The sequence below is a fragment of the Euphorbia lathyris genome, chromosome 2 (assembly GCF_963576675.1).
Source record: "Euphorbia lathyris chromosome 2, ddEupLath1.1, whole genome shotgun sequence".
Classification (NCBI taxonomy): domain Eukaryota; kingdom Viridiplantae; phylum Streptophyta; class Magnoliopsida; order Malpighiales; family Euphorbiaceae; genus Euphorbia; species Euphorbia lathyris.
Genome location: NC_088911.1, coordinates 50,755,263 through 50,778,208, shown reverse-complemented (window position 1 = coordinate 50,778,208; position 22,946 = coordinate 50,755,263). Strand labels below are relative to the sequence as shown.

Below are 22,946 nucleotides of genomic sequence, written 5' to 3'. Positions count from 1 at the left end.
AAAGCCTTTGGTAGATAAGGACTTATATGTTTATGTTTTTTTTGTGTAATTTTCGTCGAACTCTTGTATTGATTTTAAAATACATTTTTAAAATGTGTTATTTTATTATAATAATATTTTATTTTATATATTTATTGTCTTTTCAATTTTAGAATGGATTAGTTTGAATAGTCAATCTACTCGTGGTATAGTTAAAAAAAATATACTGTTGAAGAGGATTGAACTCTAATAGAATACTTACAAGAGATAGCTACTTATCCTAAATTTCAATAAAATAATAATATTTTATTCGAGTTGAAAATTTTATTAATAAAAATCTTCCTGCGAGTTGTATAAGAGTTGATCCACATATTGATTCTATATGGAAAACATTGAACTAAATACAATGCTATTTTTGAAACATTGAACAAATCTAGGTTTGGCTAGGATGATACGAGGAAGATAATACAATGTGAAAAAGTGTATAGGATGAATAGTGCAAGGTAAAATTTACCACTTATAAACTTTTACTACAATTAATGATTTTGTTATTATCTTTCACATTTACTTTAGTTTTTTTTTTTTTTTCAAAATCATGTAGAAGTAAAAGGCATTTGGAATGTATCATTTCATTTTTTTTATGAAATTAGAGAATTAAGCGAAAAAGATAGAGCAACGGGTAAATATGTTTAAACCTTTAGTGATGTCGCAGATAACATGGAAAATGAGACAAATCTCATTAGTGATGAAAAAAATGAAGAAGATGATGATATATATGCTACACAACCTAAATCTAGTTCTCGATTTAAAAGAGAAAGAAAAAAAAAATCTAAGTCTAAAGAATCAAAAGAATCTCAAAAACCTTAAATGATTGCTGCATTTTAAACCGTTTCTTCAAATTTTAATAATTTTATGGAAAACATGAACACACATCTTTGTACCATGGCAACTACTTGGTTTCGTGTAAAGGAACGTGAACAAGAAGTGACTAATAAAAATAATGTGGTGTTCAATGAGTTACTTCACATTGAAGGATTGTCTCTTGTTAAAGCATTACAAACTGTAGATGTTCTCACAACTGAATATCTAACACAACTAACAAATCAAAGTTCGAAAAAAGTTTTATCCACATTGTTCTTCTACATGCCACCGTCCAATTGAAAGCTTGGGATTTGAAAATTCACGGAGACAACAAGAAAAGATTAGATAGAAGATTGAGATGTGACGAGTTGCGTAAATTGATGTCATTTTGAATTTGATTTTAGGGATCACAAAAACGGTTTTTAACTTGAGTAATTTTGAAGAAATTGAGGATAATTCGATTTTCGAGTTCAAAAATTTGAAATAGGTAGAGATCAATCTTAGGGTTATTGTTGAAGAAATTGGGGAGAAATGGTTGAAGAGTCGAAATTTTTAAATACGTTTTTACTTTTGGCCGTGCAATCAAATTAGACGGAGTTATGTAAATTTTTGCGATTTATAAGCACGGTGACTTTATTTCTCGATTTGCAAATGAAAAAACATTACATGTATCATTTTTCTTCTTTTTACGCATGATTCATATTTTATTTAATATTATGCTTAGATATTACTATTATTTATATTATCTTACAATTAAATTTGAAAATAATTTTTAGCTTATGGATTAGTTAATAGGTGTAGACTGAATTTACAAGAGAAGCTCTCAGAATTCAATTTCCTTTTAATTCTACGGTAGAAAATAGTGATTTTTTTTAAACTGAGAAGGTATTAGATCATAATAAAAATATGCTAAAAAATGAGACATTTAGAAAAATACTATATATAAAAATATAAATTGATATGAAATTTTTTTTGTGATAAATAATTTGGATTAGGGCAATTTCTTTTTTGGACAATTGAATTATATTATATCATCGTACTAATACTTGGATTAAAAACTAATCTATACTATTATATAGCGGAAACAGAGAGAAATGAGGATAAGTGTTTTAGAGGCATTTTTGATGAGTTGTCAACATAGTAAAAAATCAAGATTAAAAATATTTAATTAATTAAAATAACAGATTTATAGTTATAATATATTAAACAATTACTAGCTCATTAATTAAAATAATAAAAGAAAGTAAGAGTTATAGGAATATGAAAAAATAAAAAACAAAAGAAATCCAAAAGTCACAAATAAACTTCTATATAAAGCATGATACATAGTATTCCGTTATTATATTCATTGGTCTAATTAATTAAATCTTTTTAATCTTGATTTTTTACTATGTTGACAACTCATCAAAAAAGCCTCTAAAACACTTCTCCTCATTTCTCTCTGCTTCTGCTATTATATATAGTATAGATTATTCGATTTTTTTTTTCATATGTTGTAGTTATTTTGTTCTCAATTGTGTTGTTGTTTTATTTTTATTAAACAATAATTGTTATAGTTTTATCTTTCAGATCTATTTCTGCCGTTACCCATGTTCTATACCTCTCGCTACCTTATCCATGTTTTCTTTTTTGTTTGTTTTTTTTTCAAACTGATATCTCCAATCGAAGAAGTCCGATAGAAGTAGACGATGCATGAACAACTAAAATCGGAAAACACAAAAGTGCCAAAAAATTCTTACGTTTCTCAAAGTAATTATTCGATTTTTTGATGCTCAAAGTTCTAAAAATGTACATTAATTATGAGATATTGAGATAATTGCTTTTGCAACATTGGCTTATATAGTTTTTAACTATTATATTATGGTTTGTACAAAATTGTTAGCATTTCAAGAGTTTTTAAAAGATGAAAATGAAACATGGTTATATGACAAGTTATTGCTTATATAGTTTTTAACTATTATATTATGGTTTGTACAAAATTATTAGTATTTCAAAAGTTTTTAAAAGATGAAAATGAAATATGATCACATGACAAGTTATTAGAAAATATTAATTAAAAAAATATTATTATTTGAATCTCTTCAAATTCTCAAATGTTGTGCATAATGATTCTGATTAATAGAATTAATTTCACATATTAATTATAAAACGTTTTCTTTGTACTGAGTGGCCTTAATACTTCATTAAGAAAAAATAATTTTTTTAATTAATAGGAAAATAATATTTCCACTCTCCTCTTTATATGCTTATATATTGGCATTCTCTCTTATTTTTGAAAAAAACGAGAGGAAGATAATTCTCTTCTAATTATCTTTTTTGTCTCTCCATATTTGTTTTTTATTCTTTTGTTTGTTTTTCTTGCTTACGAAATTCAAGAATATATAATTTTAATTGTAGTTTAATTAAATTTTTTTTAACATATATTGTAATTATTTTGTATCGTAAATATAATATTTAATTTTAATTATAGTTTAATTCAATTTTTAGTTTTTCATTATATTCTAATATATTTCTTAATTAATCTTCTAATTATTTATTATTGTTTCACAGAATTTCAAAATATGAAAATGCATTAAAATTACTAAAAAATACAAATCATTGAATTTTGTAAAAATAAATAAATCATTCACCTTTAATTAAACTTCTATAAAAAATTAATCGATTATTTTCAAAATTAGTTTAATTTAATTTGAATTATCAATAAAAAAATATATATTAATTTCAAATATATATATATAATATAAAAATTATTCATAACATGATACTCCCTCCATTCTCAAATAAGTGTCATTTTAGAATTTTCACACAAATTAAGAAACACAATTAATATGCACTTAAATTAATAAATTTACATGGATTAACTAAATAAAAATTCTCTCTCCTATAATGATTGGAGAAGAAACTTTGAAAGCTTAAAAAACACATAAATCAATATAAAATTTAAATGCTTAGACCAAAAAACTATACTAAATCTATATTATATATAATTACGGAAGCAGAGAGAAATGAGAAGAAGTGTTTTAGAGGTCTTTTTGATGAGTTGTCAACGTAGTAAAAAATCAGATTAAAATATTTAATTAATTAAAATAAATATTTAATTAATTAAAAATAACAAATTTATATTTATAATATATTAAATAATTACTAGCCTATTAATTAAAATAATAAAAGAAAGCAAGAGTTACGGGAAGATGAAAAAGCACAAAGCAAAGGAAATTCAAAAGTCACAAATAAACTTCTATATAAAGCATGATAGATAGCATGATAGATTGATCACGATAGATAGTATTATATTTCTGAAGGTAAATATTCGATTTTTTTCATATGTTGTAGTTGTTTTGTTCTCAATTATGTTGTTGTTTTATTTTTATTAAACAATAGTTGTTATAGTTTCATTTTTCAGATTCATTTCTGTTGTTACTCAGGTTCTATACCTCTCGCTATCTTATCCATGTTTTCTTTTTTATTTGTCTTTTTTTTCCAAACTGATAGCTTCAATTAAAGAAATCCGACAGAAATAGAAGATGCATGAACAACTAAAATCGGAAAACACAAAAGTGTCAAAAATTACAAGAAATTATTATGTTTCTCAAGGTAATTATTCGATTTTTTTTCATATGTTGTAGTTATTGTTGTTCTCAATTGTGTTGTTGTTTTTTTTTTTATTAAACAGTAGTTGTTATAGTTTCATTTTTCAGAGATGAAATTACATTTCAAATTCTCAAATGTTGAGCATAATGATTCTAATTAATATAATTAATTTCACATATTAATTATAAAACGTTTTTTTTTGTACTAAGTGGTTATAATTGCGATTTAATTCTATTTAACTAAAATTAATTTATGTACTTAATACTTCATTAAGAAAAAATAAAATGTTTAATTAATGGGCAAAAAATATTTTCACTCTCCTCTTTATACGCTTATGTCTCGACATTCTCTCTTATTTAAAAAAAAAAAACCCGAGAGGAATATGGTTCTCTCTTAATTATCTTTTTCGCCCCTTCATTTTTTTTTCAATTCTTTTGTTTGTTTTTCTTACCTACAAAATTCAAGAATATATAATTATTAGAAAATATTAATGAAGTCAAATAAGTGATATCTGCGAGTATGACTGATATTCTATATAGTGAAAGAATGAAGAACAAATTGATCGAATGTCTTGATGAGATATTACGAGATGAAAATAGGAGAAATCATCATCTTAAACTGATTCAATTAGATAATTGAATTCGAATACTTGGTGATCATGAAATTCCATCAACCAAAATAATTATCATCAAGATGAATTTGTGACTAATTCTTACGAATTTTATTTTTTTATATGTAACATATTGAATTGATAAAGTTTCTTCATATGCAACATTAGAAAAGTATTTATTGTAATAGTTTATAGAATAATATATTGATGTTGCTTCCATTTTAACATAGATTGTAATTCTTTTGTATCGTAGATATAATATTTAATTTTAATTGTAGTTTAATTCAATTTTTGTTTAACCTATATTGTAATTCTTTTGTATCGTAAATATAATATTTAATTTTAATTATAGTTTCATTTAACTTTTGGTTTTTTATTATATTCTAATATAATTCTTAATTAATCTGCTATTTTATTATTATTGTTTCACAGAATATTTGGAATATAAAAATGTATTAAAATTCCTAAAAGTACAAATCCTTGAATTTTGTAAAAATAAATAAATCATTCATCTTTAGTTAAAATTCTATAAAAAAAGTAGTCAATTATTTTTAAAATTAATTTAATTTGAAATATCATTAAAAAATATATATTAATTTCAAATATACATAATATAATTTTTTTTTTCATAGCATGATATAAAATTATTTAAAAGTAAATATGCCAATTTATTTATTTATCTAAATTATATAAAAGTTTCATACCCCGTGCATCGTACGGGTTTTCGACTAGTTTTATTGAAAAACGAAAACGACACTTAAAAAGAACAAAAACAATGATCTAAAACGACACTTATTTGAGAATGGAGGGAGTATAAAATTACTTAAAAGTAAATATATCCAGTGGCTGAACTAGAACCCCGGATGACCCGGGGCTCAAAACATATTAGTAAAAATAATTTCAAAATGTAAAAAATAAAATAAAATTAACTATGCGGTTGCCGGAAAATTTTCAAAGTCCAGCCCGGTAGGGCTGGGCAAAATTTTTTAGTCTCCAACGCATTAAAACTGTAAAAATGTTATCATTTTTTTTACAAACTAGCATTGAACTAATAGAAAATTAAACATGTTTACTTTTTTTAATGGTAAAGACATATTAAAAATGAATTTAAAAGTGTTATCAAAATGAAAATAAAGAGTCCATTTAAATTAATTAATAACGGTAACATGTTTTTATAATTATTGAAAAATAAAATAAAAATAAATAAAAACTTTTTAAGAGAAAATGAGGTTGAAGAGAGTTGAATGACCTCTCAAATAGAAGTAAACATTCTTAACCATCTCATCTATCTTTAAACATTGAAATAATATTACATAGAGTCAATATAATTATCTCCAAAATATTACCATACACCATTACAAAAAAAAAAAATTCTCAATTCTCCGACCGCCTGCTGGGGTTCGAGCCCCCCTAACCCCTCTTGGTTCTGCCCCTGAATATATTAGTTTATTTATTTATCTAAATTATATAAAAAGTTTCCGTACATCGCACGGATTTTCGGCTATTTTTTTTTTTTTATGTTAAATTGAAAATCAGTAAATTAAAATTGGTTTGTTTGTGTTAAAATTCGAAAAAAAAGGATAAAAAGATTTTCTGCAATAAAGCATAAGTGCCACTTGAAGAGCGGTGAGCTTACCATCTCTAACGACAAATCAGATCACGTTTCAGCCCATGAAAGAATGCTAAGCAAGTGAGCTGATCCAATCAAAATATCGAATTCACAATTTTAACCTCACCAGCTAGTAACCGAATCAATGGGTACAAAATCAATTTCTTAGTGCGAACTGCACATATATTATGTTGTAATTTAATTATATTACTAATTTTCATTTTTGCTGTTTTAATTTCTTTCTGTAGCGAAGACAAACTGCGAAACACACATAATATATACACAAGTGAAATGAAATAAAAAGCGCTATTTCTCTCTCTATCTTCCCTCTGTCTTCAGATCCAAATCTTCTCTTCTTCCTTCTCTGTAATCAATCAGATCCCTGGATTAACCTATTCGGATATTTGCTTATCGTTTTCGGGTCAATCCATTTTCCTTGACCAACTCCGGAGGGAGTTCTTGATCGACTTGTCTTGTTATTTTTCATGCGGATCTGATTGAGCTTGTTATAGAAGCTTCAGAACGGACCCAATCATGAATCCCTTCTCATCCGGTACGCGTCTAAGGTGAGTCGACATGTTTTACTTTTACCTTATATATTAGATCATGTATGCAATTTCATTTTCTTTAATTTTTTCTTCGGTGCCTGTTTGTGAGCTCGAGCATGGAGCTAGACAATTCTGGTTTTAATTTCGTTGCCTTAGCTCTAAATGAAGTATAATTCGATTTGTTTCGATGTTTGCGATTGAATCTTCAGCTTTTCTCTGTGTATTTTTTGTTAGTTTGGTTGCGCATTTGGGTTTCCAACATATATAGTATGGCTTTGCTTTGAGCGGATTTTATTTAGTTGCAGTCAGAGGATAGTGGAACGTAGAGAACTACTTGCCTTACTTGGTTTTCTGCAAGGATTAAATTCTCAATAGTTTTATGAGAGAGAGCTATAGATTTATTAGCATCTTGTCAGGTATATATGGCTAGGATGCAGGATCTTTGCCATTTTTCTTTGAACGGGTTCCTCCAGCTTTTCAACTACATAGTAACCTATCAGGTTGGAGTGCTGCCTATAATAGAAACACATGATGCTTCATCACACGCTTGAGGTGTGTTCTAAATAGGCATTTCACAGATGGTATTTTAGGATAAAAGAGAACCACTTCAGTACAACTGCAAATGAAAGTACACGAGAATGTGTTTTTCCACTTCTTATACCACTCTTACCATGCTGTCATTATCATAGCCTAAGCCAACTAGTGATACGTATTGGAGGATCACGCTTTGATGGATTCATTGATTCATTCTACATTTCAAAGTTGGTTTATAACTGCTAATCTGTTCCAAGAAGTCATAGTGCTAGCTGATACTAGCACTGGACTATTTCCTGTCTTTAGTCTAAGGTTGTAGCAGCATAGAGATGAGACATTGAACCTGGTTCTGTTTGCATTCCTTCTGATTATATTGATTTATTGAGTTATAACTGATTGAGACTATTTTGTAAAGAGATATTGCTTGTTTTCTCCCCTGATCTGGGGGTTGATAGAATATATTTATGATTACAAAGCAAAGGGAGAGAATCTTGCTATACGTAGTTACGAATGAGAGGAAGGAAATAATCAAACCTCTTTTGTGCTTGAGATTGGGGCAAAGTTCTTATTAGACATGAAATTGTTGGTATTTTCCCCTTGTTAAGTCCTTCCACTTATGGCCTAAAGGGATTAGCTGATCTTGGAAGCACTAGAGGGGGAGCTATCATTGCCCTTCAACTGAGACAGGAAATGTTGTTTTTCCTCCCTTTTGCCCATGGTTCTCTATCCTTAAATATCTTATTTGCCAACACAAATAATCTAAATTTTGGATCATTAACATGTCCAACTTAAATACAAGGCAGTTATTTGGGTTGTTGTCCTTGCAGTTCTTGAGACAATATTCATAATATGCAAAATGATCCAAGAAACTACCAGTCATATACATTTAACCACTTATTATTCATAGGCTTAATCATGAAGTTGGGGATTCCGTTTTATTATGCAGGGACATGATTCGGGCAATACGTGCATGCAAAACTGCTGCAGAAGAACGTGCTGTCGTAAGAAAAGAGTGTGCTGCTATTCGTGCTGCAATTAATGAAAATGATCAAGATTATAGACACCGTAACCTGGCAAAGCTCATGTTTATTCACATGCTTGGTTATCCAACTCATTTTGGGCAAATGGAGTGCCTGAAGTTGATTGCATCATCGGGATTTCCGGAGAAGCGAATTGGATATCTTGGTCTTATGCTACTTCTTGATGAAAGGCAAGAAGTTCTTATGTTGGTCACGAACTCATTGAAACAGTATCCTATATATAATTTTATTGTTGAAACTGATACATATTTTTCTTGTATATTTATCTTAACCTTGGGTTTATAATATTTCTTATAGCATTTAATATGGGGAATGAGAAACAAGGAAAGCTTGTTTTCTGTAGCACCTTAACAATTTTGCAGAGATCTCAACCACTCAAACCAATATATAGTGGGACTTGCTCTTTGTGCTTTGGGGAATATTTGTTCGGCAGAAATGGCTCGTGATCTTGCGCCAGAAGTGGAAAGACTGCTGCAATTTCGAGATCCCAACATTCGGAAAAAGGTGAGCTTGTCATTTGAACAATTTTATAGTTCTTTGCAGTTCTTCCAGTATAGAAAATAATAAGAAATTATTCAAGATAAAGTTGAGCAAAATAGAGATATATATTATAAAAGATGTGGCTTTCTCATGCGGTACTGGAATATCTGAATTGTTCACAGGATACATTTTAGATGTGTTTTAGTTTTAGTTCGATGAATTCATTAAAATTGCTTAAAATTTAAATCAACTAGCACTCCCTCCAAAGCACATAATCCAAAGAGCAATATAGGAAATAGCCCTAACCGTAAACTTATCTTGCCTAAGCTTTCTTTCTGAGTTTCTTTCATTTTTAAATTAATTCCTTTCTTGGTAAGAGAAAATAGGGTGTTGAAATATTCAAAGATATGATGAAATACAGCTTTTCTTGTGCCGATTTTTTAACTGTTGCATATCATCTGATCTATCTCACCGATTTTATACCTTGGTCTCACATTATAGTTTTTTTCTATCACTGCTTGTTGATGAGTACAGGCAGCATTATGCTCCATTCGGATTATAAAGAAAGTCCCTGATTTGGCAGAGAATTTCATTAATCCTGCTGCTGCCTTACTTAAAGAAAAGCATCATGGTGTCTTAATAACAGGCATTCAACTTTGTACAGATCTATGTAAAGTCAGTCCTGAAGCGCATGAATATTTCAGAAAGGTAATGTGCATATATATTTAATATGTTTACAAAATATGATGAAATATTAATATTTTCTTTTTTCATCTACAATTTGTTGGATCGCATTTTAAGGCTCGTGACTTGTTGGCTGTCCATTTGCATATATTTATCTGAAAATGCATGCATGTTACATCCATCATATAAACCCTACAGTGTGAGACTGGTATGTATGTTACTTTCAGGTGCTTATAGCAACATCAAGAGCCAAGTCTGTGCAAATTGTGGACATAATATGATGGTCCTTATAATCCATCCTGTTATTCCCAACTCCCAAATATTAATGCTTTCTCAAGAACCTCCTAATAACTTACAATTAAAGCATGGCTATAAGTACCAAGTGGTAATATTTGAATAGCTCGTGTGTGTGTGTGTTTTAGGAAGAAAGCTTTCTACGTGGTTGTTTTAAAATGTAGCTGCATTGTGAAAGCGCAGTTTTTATGGAAATAAAGTATTTCATTATCAGCCTTTGTTAACCCTGCCAATTATATTATTTTTTGCTCACCAATTATGACAAATCTTGAAATCATTGTGTAGAAATGCACTGACGGTTTGGTCAGAACTCTAAGAGATGTTGTGAACAGTCCATATGCACCTGAGTATGACATTGCTGGCATTACAGACCCTTTTCTCCATATCAGATTGCTTAAGCTTTTGCGCATCTTAGGCCAAGGAGATGCTGATGCTAGTGATTCTATGAATGACATACTTGCTCAGGTCAGTTGCCATTTATGTTTGGTATATTTTCATTTATATTCTTGAAAGAATTTTTGTTCATTTGGAAGTATGTCAGTTGTTAAAGAAATGATTATTTTTATGATTTGATGGTGTGTAATAACATCAAAAGACAACACCGGAGCAGTAATCATTGGATTGAAAGCCCTTCTGTAGTGAACTTTTTCTCCAAACATATGGAGAAATTAGGTGGGTGGCTAGAAGAAATTAAGCTTCTTGGTTTTGGAATATTGTTTATGATGAAAAAAGAGTTTGGGGGTAAAATCCTTACTGACTGAATATGAAGATGATTTTATTATTTTTACTTGTATTTTTGAATGGGCTTCCTTGTGATGTCTTCTGGTATCTATTTTTTTTTTCTAATGATGTACTTCTCCCTTGTTGGGGCTTAGTTGGTTTGAAGATAGTACACCCTTATATGTTTATGTGTATATATGTAAGATGTTGTGCAGGGAATTGCTTTATAGTTTGACTTCTGTTTGATAGAAACTGGAAGTCAATTGCTTGAGCAAAAGCCATGTTGTCATTTAGGATTTGTTATGTAAAGTCAAGCTTGTGTTCGGTTAGTCATGATTAAGCTGATCAACATGCAAAGGCTGTTACGATAACCTTTTATCATTGCATAAGTGCATGTTCCCTTTATACAATTTATGGATTCTTTTCTTGTAGTCCTTTGTTCTTAACTGGAAGCAAACTTGTATTGCTTTACCATCTTGTTTGTTTTCCCAAACAAGTGCAAATTCTTTAAGGTCATTGTTTCTTTTGGTCATTTGTTTCATAATTTGACAATTTATTATTTTGTGGTTCGAAATTTCTCATAGGTGGCAACAAAAACTGAGTCAAACAAAAATGCAGGAAATGCAATTTTGTACGAATGTGTTGAGACTATCATGAGCATCGAAGATAATGGTGGATTACGGGTGCTTGCTATTAATATCTTGGGAAGATTCTTGTCTAACCGCGACAATAATATCAGGTCAGTATAATTTTCTAGGAGATGATGTTGTTTACAGTATTTCAGTTTAGATATGATTTGATTGTCAATCATGATATTCTTTCTTATCTTAGATTTATCTAATAATTGTATTCAATTGCTTGGCGTAAATTATTCCCAACTATCTCCAGATTTAACTTGGATTTACCCATCATTGGTAACTGTTGGTTTTGGTCCTTTGCCATGGTTGTGTACATGACCATGTCTAAATATCATAAATTTTGCCTAAATGCTTCTGTATAATTATACTAAAAAAGTGACTTAAGTTCTGTGGGTTGTTAAATATCTCACTTTCATAGGCAATATATATGCACTTAGAAGTGTGCATGTGGGAGGGGAGGAAAAATAAGTGCAAGTGCATTTGCTAACTTGTCTAGGATTCACCTGAACATAACTTGAGAACCGAAATCTAAACTTCAAAGCTTGATCATTTTGGTAAATGTTTAACCATTTGAAGTTTGTCTGATATTTGATCTTTTAAGGGCTTTCTAGGAACATGAAGTTCAACATGGAATTTTGTTTTTCAGCCACATAATTATAGTTCGGTGTCATGAATTTGATTTTCTATTTCTAGATCAACAATTTTAATATTTTTCCTTAATTTGGCTCTTATGTCTCTACGAATTCTTAATACTTTTCCAGATATGTTGCATTAAACATGCTGATGAAGGCAATCACTGTGGATGCTCAGGCAGTGCAAAGGCATCGAGCAACAATCCTGGAATGTGTTAAAGTATGTGAAGTTCTGGGACATTTACTATTTATGAGGAAAGAAAAATCTAAGTAGAAAAAAGAATAATTACATTCACTAGAAGTACACTGGCCTTGAAAGGATATTACTAATATAAATTAAACATTGGATAATGTTTGCTCCTCGTGCCGTTTGGAATTCTTAAAATATCATGTCGCCGAAGCTTTATTTTCTCCTCCACACTACATAGTTCTGCAGAAATGCTCAAGAAAAGGTGTAATTTGCTCAAACACTTGATTTGGAATAGAAAAGAATGGAGATGTTAATTGAAATGAATTTTGAGCACCACGATGTTATTTAATTATGTATTCTGCTTTGATAACGTGATGTCTATGAATTATGATATTCATAAAAGGTAATTAATTTTTAATGTGCCTTGCTTCCCAAACATATACATGCATATTTTATGTAAATAATATATTATTTTGTATAACTAGTATAGTGATTATCTTTCTTTTGTACATATTGTCTTAGAGGGGATAAATTACTGCACCCCCAACAAACACGGGCAAGGGAAAGTTGCTGAACAGTTTATGGATTTAGATACCTCATAAAAAAAATCTGATTTACTTTTAGCTGCATCTAGAATTTTCACACTTCAGAATTACATCATCTATTGTTTTCGTGAAATTTCTCTATCCAATAGTTGAACACATTAGATTGATAAACAAAATAGACACAATATTCTCGTTTTGATCCTTTATTCTCTATTATTAACACTATTCCTGTCAGTTCATTTTCTTATCTGGTTGGTATTAATATTTTGAATGGTGCATTCCTTTTTTTTTTTTATTATTACTGTTGCACTAGATGCTAGTCTGAAAAATTTGAGAAGTTTGTGATTTGGTACTTTTGCCTTTCAGGATTCAGATGCTTCTATCCGTAAAAGAGCCCTTGAACTTGTGTACCTTTTGGTGAATGAGACCAATGTAAAACCTTTGACAAAAGAGCTAATAGAATATTTGGAAGTAAGTGATCAAGATTTTAAGGGAGATCTTACTGCCAAAATTTGCTCTATCGTTGAAAAGTAAGTTGTGCAGTTCACAAGTATTTTTTATCTTCATTCTTTTTGTCTTGGATATTTCATATGGTATATTGGGTGTTCTTACTTTGGTTGCGTGATGTCAGTGAGCACAATGGTAATGGTTCATCTAGTATTTGTTATTTGTGTATGGAATTCTTTAGTTATCTAGTATAAGAGATGATAAGAGATTTCAAAGAAGGCTTTCAAGACCTATCAGTTTTTTTTTTCTTTTTCTCCTTCCTGTTTTGGGGTGCATATGCACATTATTTGCCTGAGGGCAATATAATGCTCAATTTCCAAGCTAAAGTTATTGGGTTTTTCTCCCCTTGATGGGAAGTGATAATTAATATAATCCAGTACATTTTCCCTTGGAATCCATTGGATAGACTCGTATTTGAAATAAGGATGCATTTGCATTTGAGTTTGGACTTTGGAGTAGAAAAATCACAAAAAAAATCATGTAGAAGCTCATTTTTTTTCTTTTCTTTTTCATTGGTTTTTCAGGTTCTCCCCTGAGAAAGTTTGGTATATTGATCAGATGCTCAAGGTTCTCACAGAGGTAAGAGTCTGAAAGTCAAGTCCATCATAATTTGCTTACATGTTTAAACTGTGTTCGCGACATTTCAATATTATAATTTGTAGCTCGATCTTTGTCCTATGATAAAATGCTTTGTCTTTGTGGATCACTGAATAAGTATAGTATTTAGTTGTACTGCATCAATTCAGTTATTTATCTTGAATTAAATTTAATAGGATAACATGATGCTGCTTTTAGTGTAAGGCCTTGTTTGATAACCTTGATAATCATATAAGTTAAAATATTAAGCACTTATTTGATTTAAGTGTGTTTGATAACAGTTATTTTCACCACTTAAATTAGTCAATTAAGTTAAAAATCACTTATTTTGATAAGTCAAAATATTTAACTTTAACATTTTAAGTTAAACATTATCAACTAATATTTTTATAACAATAATGTCATTTAATACTTTCAGCACTTATAATATTCAACACTTAAAATTCGGCACTTATTTGTTCAGCACTTAATTTTCAGTTTTATCAAACAACACCTAAGCCTTGATCTGCGAATAGCATTTCCATGTGTTTTCTTCTGTAATCAATTAATCATATCTTTGGTAATTTTTTTCTGCAACTTAGCTCTATTGTGGGAAATTATGACCACATTGTCTTTTTGTTTTAGTGTTGCTTCTCCTAACTTCGTCGCTATGGGTTTTGACATTATATCTTTTATTGCTCCAAGCGATTGCTGAATTACAAGTTCAATATTGTACCAGCTTCAGATTTGCTTCTGCAATCTGCTGCCTATATCCAAACATCTTCAAGGACAAGTTGGGGATGAAGAATTTGTTTTTAAATGTACTTTTTAGGACTAAATCATGAAGAGGGACCCTGATCCCTGATAGATATCGCATAATTTTAGAGGGCGAGCCTTGGCGCAACGGTAAAACGTTGTTGCCGTGTGACCTGAGGTCACGGGTTCGAGTCTTAGGAGCGGCCTCTTGCCAATTAAATTGGCAAGGGAAGGCTTGCCCCCAATACACCCTTGTGGTGGGACCCCTCCCCGGACCCTCGCTCAGCGGGGACGCGTAATGCGACCGGGCCGCCCTTTTTTTTTTTTATTCAAGCTTTTATAATATATTTGTTGTATATAGTTCTTATGTGAGTGCTCTACTTAGTAGGCTGGGAATTTTGTAAAAGATGAAGTGTGGCATGCCCTTATTGTTGTGATAAGCAATGCTTCCGACCTCCATGGATATACAGTTAGGGCATTGTATAGAGCCTTTCAAACGTCAGCCGAACAGGTAGCTCAATTTTTCTTTTGATGGATATTCATACTCTTATCCTATCAGCTTGAGCATTTGAGGTTACATTCTTAAGAAAGAAAAATGTGCTTGATATTGCTATCACTCTTTTTGAAGGTTTGTTCAATTACTGTCATCAGGAAACTCTTGTTCGAGTGGCGGTATGGTGCGTTGGAGAATATGGTGACCTGTTGGTCAACAATGCTGGGGTACTTGACGTGGAGGATTCTATAACAGTGAGTATAATCTTATCTATAATTGGTCTTGTAGGAAGTTGAATATCATAAGCATTGAAGTTTTGGCCTTGAACAATATCATATCAAGTCCACATACATGCTATTAAGTATTATAAGTAGTCTGGTGAGATTTTTCGGAAGGTTTTTTGTTTGTGAAATTTCTCTTCTCCATGAAATTTGTTTGCACCTCAAAATTTCAGGCATGGGATTTTTCGACAAGGCAGATGCCAACTTATTTTGACGTATATACCAATTGGAACTGTTGAACTGGTTTAGCATTATCCCATGTATATGCTTCAGTTTTTCCTTTTTCTATTATTGATTATGGAAGTCCTATGAGTATGGATTAATATACAAAAATGTTAAAAATAAGTAAATTGTCATTTGTCACTGTCATTCATTTCTGTCTTAAGAAATTACTGAACTTCAATTTGTGAATATATTATAAAGGATTCTTTATCTGCACTATAGTGGATTAGTTTGTATAGAGTTCCTAATATACTAACATGTCCCCATCCCAAACCAGACAGGAAAAAGAAAAAGGAAAGATCAGAAAATTTGTTTTTTGGTTATTATCACGGTTCTATTTTCTGTCTCTCTCTGAAGGGCCTGCTATGCTTATTTTTTCTTTGCAGGTAACAGAGTCCGATGCTGTGGATGTTGTTGAGATTTCCATAAAGCGCCATGCATCTGATCTCACTACTAAAGCCATGGCTCTGGTTGCTCTGCTAAAGCTCTCTTCTCGATTTCCATCTTGTTCACAGTATGTTGTTTGTTGTTTCTATTGTAATTCCACGTGTACTCTTTCTTGGTGGCTTTTCCATTTCATTAAGCAGCATGATGCATTTAAAAATCCATAATTTAAATTGCCCACATAGAAGTGAAAAATGAATGGAATTTATTATTGTCATGATTTTTGCATTTGCATAAGTGACTGGTTGTAGTTATTTTTGTGTCAAAAACACATGCTAATTGCTTCTGTTATAGTCATCTAACATATACATCACCAACTTAGGCTTTTTTTTTTCTTTAAACTGAATATTTATTATGAAGCAGAAGAAACAATACTACATAAGTATAGATAGAGACAATATTCCTATAGAATGAAGCATGTAGGAAGAAATAAAAATGATTTTTTATTTTATTTTAAATTTGGATCCCTAATTTACGTCTATCGTTATGATGATACAAATCTTGCAGCTCCTCTCTTGTCTTTGTGACATGAAATAAAAAGTTGTTTGAATATATTTGTGGAAAGATCTCTAATATACTTTTAAGTTGTTTGTTAATTTAATATTGTAGGAGGGTCAAAGATATAATTGTTCAGCATAAAGGAAGCCTAGTGCTCGAACTGCAGCAAAGGTCCCTCGAGTTCAATTCCATTATTGAGAAGCATAAGAGTATCAAGTATGAAGTCAGAAATTTTATTGTTTCAGCTCATTGTTCTTAAAAAGGTTTTTATCGTTGCATGAAGTTTATGGATGAGTTCATGTAGGCCTGCACTGGTGGAAAGGATGCCCGTCTTGGATGAGGCTACTTTCAGTGGAAGGAGGGCAGGTTCTTTGCCAGCTACTGTTTCACAATCTGGTGGGACATCACTTAATCTTCCAAATGGAGTTGCTAAACCCTCAGCAGCTCCACTTGTAGATTTACTTGATCTCTCAGATGATGTTCCTGCCCCTAGCACTTCTAGCAGTGACTTCCTTAACGATCTTCTTGGCGTTGATATATCATCTGCTTCAACCCAACCAGGTTTGTTTCAAATCTTATCAGTTTTAACCACGTGCATATGCAGAATTGAACCTTTTCAGTTCCTAGGTATCTGTTTGTTCATTTCATGATCTAGCCATTCTAGCAGATCCCATGATATGTTATGTTACTAGGAAGGAATGGTATTTACTTGGTCATTATTTCTTCTGTAGTATCTAGAACAACCACAATGGACATTATATGGGATTCAGTTGGCTGCCGTTTTGGACAGGCATGTGTCATGTTCCATATGCTAATTGGATGACCCCTTCAAGCTGTATTGATAATACTTTAAACGCTATCATATTAGAGCTCCAAGGAACATTATATTTCAAAAAACTACTCATAGATCTTGGAAATTTTCTTGTAAATGTATGGAGCTTGATGGGTTTCTAGGCATGCTCTAAAATTTGGGCACTCATGTTTACTGTACAACAGGAACCATGCCTTCATTCCAACTAGTTGGATTTGGCTTTATGAATTCTTCTTTCTCATTTATTCTTGTCCTTATAGTCTCCTTTTAAAGATCTAATAATTGAATGACATGTTCAATCATCCAAGTTAATATTGGTCTTCCTCTACCCTTATTAGCTGTATCAAGTTCTTTTCTCTTACATTTATGCATGAAGAGCTCCCTCTGCAAACCGGTAAACATGTCCAAACCACCTAAAAGGTATAATGAATTGATTTGTTTACATAATTTTTAAGGTTATGAAAGCATTGAAACATTCTAGATCTTTGCGGGATTATTATTATAACTTTTTTTTTTTTAAAATATGCTCTTATCTAGATTTTTACTATTTGTAATTCTTAACCTTTTTCACATTTCAAGTTTTATTTGAAGAACGGCCGATTGGTTTAAATATTCTTATGTTCATTGAGAAGTTTGCACTGATGTTGTACAGTTTTTCCACAATAACTATATTTTATTCATTTCATCTGTTATGCCAATGATATTATTTCTAATCTACCTGTAATTTATAGGCACAAACCATGCTCCAAAAGCTGGAACGGATGTTTTACTAGATCTTTTATCAATTGGAACAACACCTTTACGGAACAATGAATCTGATATATTATCAGCTGCTCCAAATAACCAGACACCAATTGCCACATTAGATGTACTCTCATCACCTTTACCTTCTGCACAAGCCAATTCTTCACTTGGAGCTTCTCCCATGATGGATTTATTAGATGGCTTCACACCTAACCCACCAAAGCACGGTAAGTTTTATTCACCTTGAGATTCTTGTTATCTCTAGCGCTGAAGTTTTGACAAGCTTTTTTTTTCGAGGAACAGAGGATAACGGTCCAGTTTATCCATCTATAGTTGCTTTTGAGAGCAGCAACTTGAGGATGACATTCAACTTTTCAAAGTCACCTGGCAACCCACAAACAACATCAATACAGGCTTCCTTTTCCAATTTGTCACCTAATGAGTACACAGATTTTGTTTTCCAGGCAGCAGTTCCAAAGGTAACTCGAAATAGTATTTTGTCAGGCATTCATATAATCTTGACTTCCCATCCTTTGCAGTTGAAATTCCAGTTCGTTTCTACTTGTCCTTTTGTACCTTTAGATTTAGAGCTTGGCAGCTTGCTTTATACATGAAGTGCTTGTAGTTTTTTCTTTAACATTTGTTTCCTGCATTATATTGATTCTTACTTGACATTTGTGTCTGATATTATATGATGTAAATGCACAAATTATACAAGAGAACTGAAGGATAAAAAGAATTGTTATTAATCCAACTCTATGTTGAAATTTTTTACATTTCGTATTACACATTGCCATTCTGATGTTTTGTTGTTATCAATTTACAGTTTCTTCAGCTACATTTAGATCCAGCTAGCAGTACTACACTGCCAGCAGGTGGTAATGCATCTGTCACACAAAATTTGAGAGTAACTAACAGCCAACACGGCAAGGTATATGTCGGTCTAAATTCTTTTATTGCTGCATAAACTCCAAATATTTGCTTTCCCCCATTCTTTTTATTATCTTGATCATGTCATTCCATAATTTCAAGTCATGAATGATAATTTAGATGGTTAAATGATTGATGAGATTGGTTTGTGATGGTAATACAATTGATGGGGTATACAGAAATCGCTTGTGATGCGCATAAGAATAGCATACAAGATGAACAACAAAGATATGTTGGAAGAAGGACAAATCAACAATTTCCCTCGGGATTTATGAAGATGAATTCAAGCCTTGGCCAATTTTTTTGTCATCTAAGAAAAAGCTTCTTCTTACTGTTTGTAGCGATAGAGTATAATATCTTGTTCCTTTTCTTCTGCTCGAGGGCAGCAATGTAGCAGTTCCATGAGATCATTGTTTTCGCCGAGTTCGGAATACCTCACACTTTCTTCATTTTCTTTTGTTACCTTAGGTGATTTGTGTACATTATTACAAAATCTGTGTACCGAGTTGTGAGAAATGAATTTTTGGCTCGTAGAGGAAGGAACTCGTACACCCTAGTTCCATTTGAGTTGCTTTGTAGTGGGTTTCTCAACTCTCGGGTCCTGCCTAAGTTTTTTTTATATTTGTTAATTTTAATTTGAAACAGTGAGTGTATATGTATTCTCCATAACAGTTGATCCATTTCCTATCTAGAATTTTATTTATGCTCCAATTCCCCAAAAGAAATGACAGGAAAACAAAAATACAAATTATTTGGCTGCACAGTCGAGACAATTGTTTTATAAATTGCTTGAGACGAGATAAATATCACGATCAGTTTGAGTTTATTATTATTATTAGTATTGGGATGGGTGCAGACTTAAATCCTAACCAGTAATCTCATCACGTTGTCCCGTTTATTAATTTAAACTATATTTTGCTTTTCCTTGCCACATTGAAGAAGCTACGTAAACAAGCATGAGATTGGATATTCGGTGTTGTATTTTTTGAATTATATACTCCAATCAACAACCTTTGTGAATCATGTACAGTATTAAAAAGATTACATCACCTAAAACAGAGGGTGACGCAAGAAACATGGTGGGTGGTGGAGTTGGTATAATTACAAATACAATGATGTAGTCGTTTTGATATTTTTGGCTTACCTGTTGTCATCACAATGGTGTCGCAGTTGCACATGCCTGTGCTATGGGATGGGGGTAGCCAAACCAAATTATATCATCTCAACATCATTTTCTGACTAGATTTTGTCCTCCACTCTCCCAACCCAACTCCTTTTCTTTCACTCCGTTATGTCCAATATGCCAATTCCAGTAATCTACTCTCTCATCAATTTACCTCGAAAATAAAACTTGATTCATACAACTTGCCATTTCTTTTATCAGTATTAAAAATTAAAATGTATTAGTTTTTGAACTAATTAAGAATCATACTTACAATGCAACAAACAATATCAAATTTATGAGTTAAATTTATACTGAAAAAAGACTTTTGGTCTAGATACACATTTTTTGTAATTCCCCTTTAATTCTCCCTGTCAAACACTCTCTAGGATTGATTTGGTACCAAGAGTATGATGGATGTATATAGACTCTTCATCCGGAACTCAAAAAGTTAAAACTTTCCCTAAATCTATTTTGATATGATATCCATTTGCGGGAAAATCCTTGTTTTTATTCGAGTGTTTTTGTAATTTCAAAGGAAATCATTTGATTTGGAAGGCAGTCCGACCCCACGAACCTCATGTCAACCGTCCAAATTATATCTCAACAGGTAAAAGAAGGTAGGAAATCACAAAAAGAAGCATTTGAAAATTGAACCTGATATTCTCTTAATTGAAGTTCATTGTAACTGTTATTCACCTTTCAGTATCACATGCAAAACACATAAAGGTAAAACCCAGGAGCGTTAGGCCTAATAAAGTTAAACCAAAAAGAAAGAAAAGGAAGCGTTTTCTCAGCCTTATATAGGTCAGGAATTTCTCTGAAAAAGAGAAAGATAACCATTTACTGTATTACATTGCATTGCATTGCAGGTCAAACACAAAGAATGCTTAAATATTTGGATTAGTAAGTTAAAAATTACAAAGAAAGTAATGAAAATTACCTTCATGTACATTCACGAGTTCTATCGTTCAAGGTCAAGTTCCAGGGCAAAGCCACATCAACAGAAGAAGAATCCAAGTGGGTTTCTGATGAACTTGGGAATTTGCCTTTCCTGGACCACTGCCATATCTTGGAAACTGAAAAGCTCTCACCTTTACTTCTAATGTTAATCTTCTTCCCTTCAACATCCCCTTCACTTGTTAAATTCCCATTTTGTCCATTTCTTCCTTTCACTACTCTAATTGGAATAAAAGAAACTTGCAATTCTGATTCTGCAACAACATACTGATATGAACCCATTGAGAAACATCTCCTTGCATCTAAATTACTGCTACTAGTTTCTACTACTCCTGTATTTGAGCTTTTAAACTTGCCTAATCTTACAGAAAACACCCTTCTTGAATTCATGATCCTCTCATTCTCTGTAGTTACCTTTTGACCTCCACTTGCTGAATTGCTTGTAAATCCATCTTCTTCTTCTCTTGATTCTAATTCTAATTCAAAATCAAAAACTGGGTTTTCAAAAGGAAGGCCCGGTGTATAAAGGGTAGCTCTACAAAGAGGGCAAGTGGAATTAGAGAGTAACCACGTGTCTATACAATCAATGTGGAAAGCATGACTACAAGATGGAAGCAATCTCAACTTGTCTTTCTCTGTGAATTCACAAAGACAAACTGCACAATCAAATGGCTCTTTTAAACCCATAATTTCTTTGTAGAGAAACACAGGCAACGCATCAATAAAGGCTTGATCTAGACCAGAATCATGTAAATGGAAGAGCTGCTGCAACTGTCTTTGAAAAGCATCTGAGCCAGACAATTCTGGGTATGTATTATTGGATTCAGAAACTGATGAAGATGTATGCTTTTTCATGAGATATCTAACAAGCAAGTGGAGAACACCAGAAATAAAGAATATAACTGCTAAGATAACTATGATAAAAAGGATAGCTGGGCTTATTTTGTTACCACCAGAAGACATTTTACTGATTTCACACCATCAATTTCCTCTTCACTGACTTGGATTAAACAAAAATGTTGTAATCCATATATGCAAAATCTCAATAAAGGCACATTCTTTCTTGCACTAGAAAGCTTTAAAGATGAAAAGGTCTGTAGTTTCACCTACCTCAGGAAATAAAAATCTGCCATTAATGGAGGGGATAGTTCATTTTGTTGCAGACTTTTCTGAAAAAAGAAAAAAAAAAACCTGATAGAAAGATGTACAGTTGGAAGAGTTTTAATTTTGTTTTGAAAAGAGAGAGAAAAGGGAGCAGTGACTGATAGGAGGTGACATTAACTTAAGCTAGTAGCTTCCAAAAAAATCTCTTTGATTCATAGTCTACTTCAAGGGCAAAATAGTCTCTTCACTCAATTATTTCAGGCATAATATCGTATAATATATCTCTTTCTCCTGTCGGTCTCACGGGAAATTGTTGTTGATGACCATAATTAATTCATTTAGGGCGGGCGTCTCTGTCTTTTAATTAATCAAATTGTTGTTTTGTTTGCTTAAAATTAATATACAATTCTTGACATCTATCAGAATCAGAATCAACGTGTTCTCATTTCAAATCCATAGGACATTTCAAAGCAAAGAAAAGCGTTGGATCAAGGACTAATGTT

The 22,946-nt window shown here is 31.5% G+C and overlaps 2 protein-coding genes across 2 annotated transcripts; one reads left to right on the top strand and one right to left on the bottom strand.

Moving 5' to 3' along the window:
• Positions 1 to 6,880: 6,880 nt before the first annotated feature.
• LOC136218156 (AP-1 complex subunit gamma-2-like) lies at positions 6,881 to 19,980 on the top strand. Its single transcript, XM_066004916.1, has 18 exons — positions 6,881 to 7,216; positions 8,679 to 8,981; positions 9,135 to 9,276; positions 9,787 to 9,960; positions 10,516 to 10,695; positions 11,535 to 11,689; positions 12,350 to 12,440; positions 13,322 to 13,485; positions 13,987 to 14,041; positions 15,183 to 15,305; positions 15,446 to 15,541; positions 16,177 to 16,304; positions 16,844 to 16,948; positions 17,037 to 17,293; positions 18,275 to 18,514; positions 18,591 to 18,766; positions 19,114 to 19,218; positions 19,397 to 19,980. Exons 1-18 carry the CDS (start codon positions 7,185 to 7,187, stop codon positions 19,490 to 19,492), a joined length of 2,622 nt encoding a protein of 873 aa, XP_065860988.1. The 5' UTR covers positions 6,881 to 7,184; the 3' UTR covers positions 19,493 to 19,980.
• A 967-nt stretch (positions 19,981 to 20,947) lies between these two features.
• Positions 20,948 to 22,609, bottom strand: LOC136220425 (RING-H2 finger protein ATL46). Its single transcript, XM_066008245.1, has 2 exons — positions 21,323 to 22,609; positions 20,948 to 21,078 (listed from the first exon to the last, which is right to left on the bottom strand). The coding sequence occupies exon 1, from the start codon at positions 22,300 to 22,302 to the stop codon at positions 21,325 to 21,327; it is 978 nt and encodes a 325-aa protein (XP_065864317.1). The 5' UTR covers positions 22,303 to 22,609; the 3' UTR covers positions 20,948 to 21,078; positions 21,323 to 21,324.
• Positions 22,610 to 22,946: the final 337 nt, after the last annotated feature.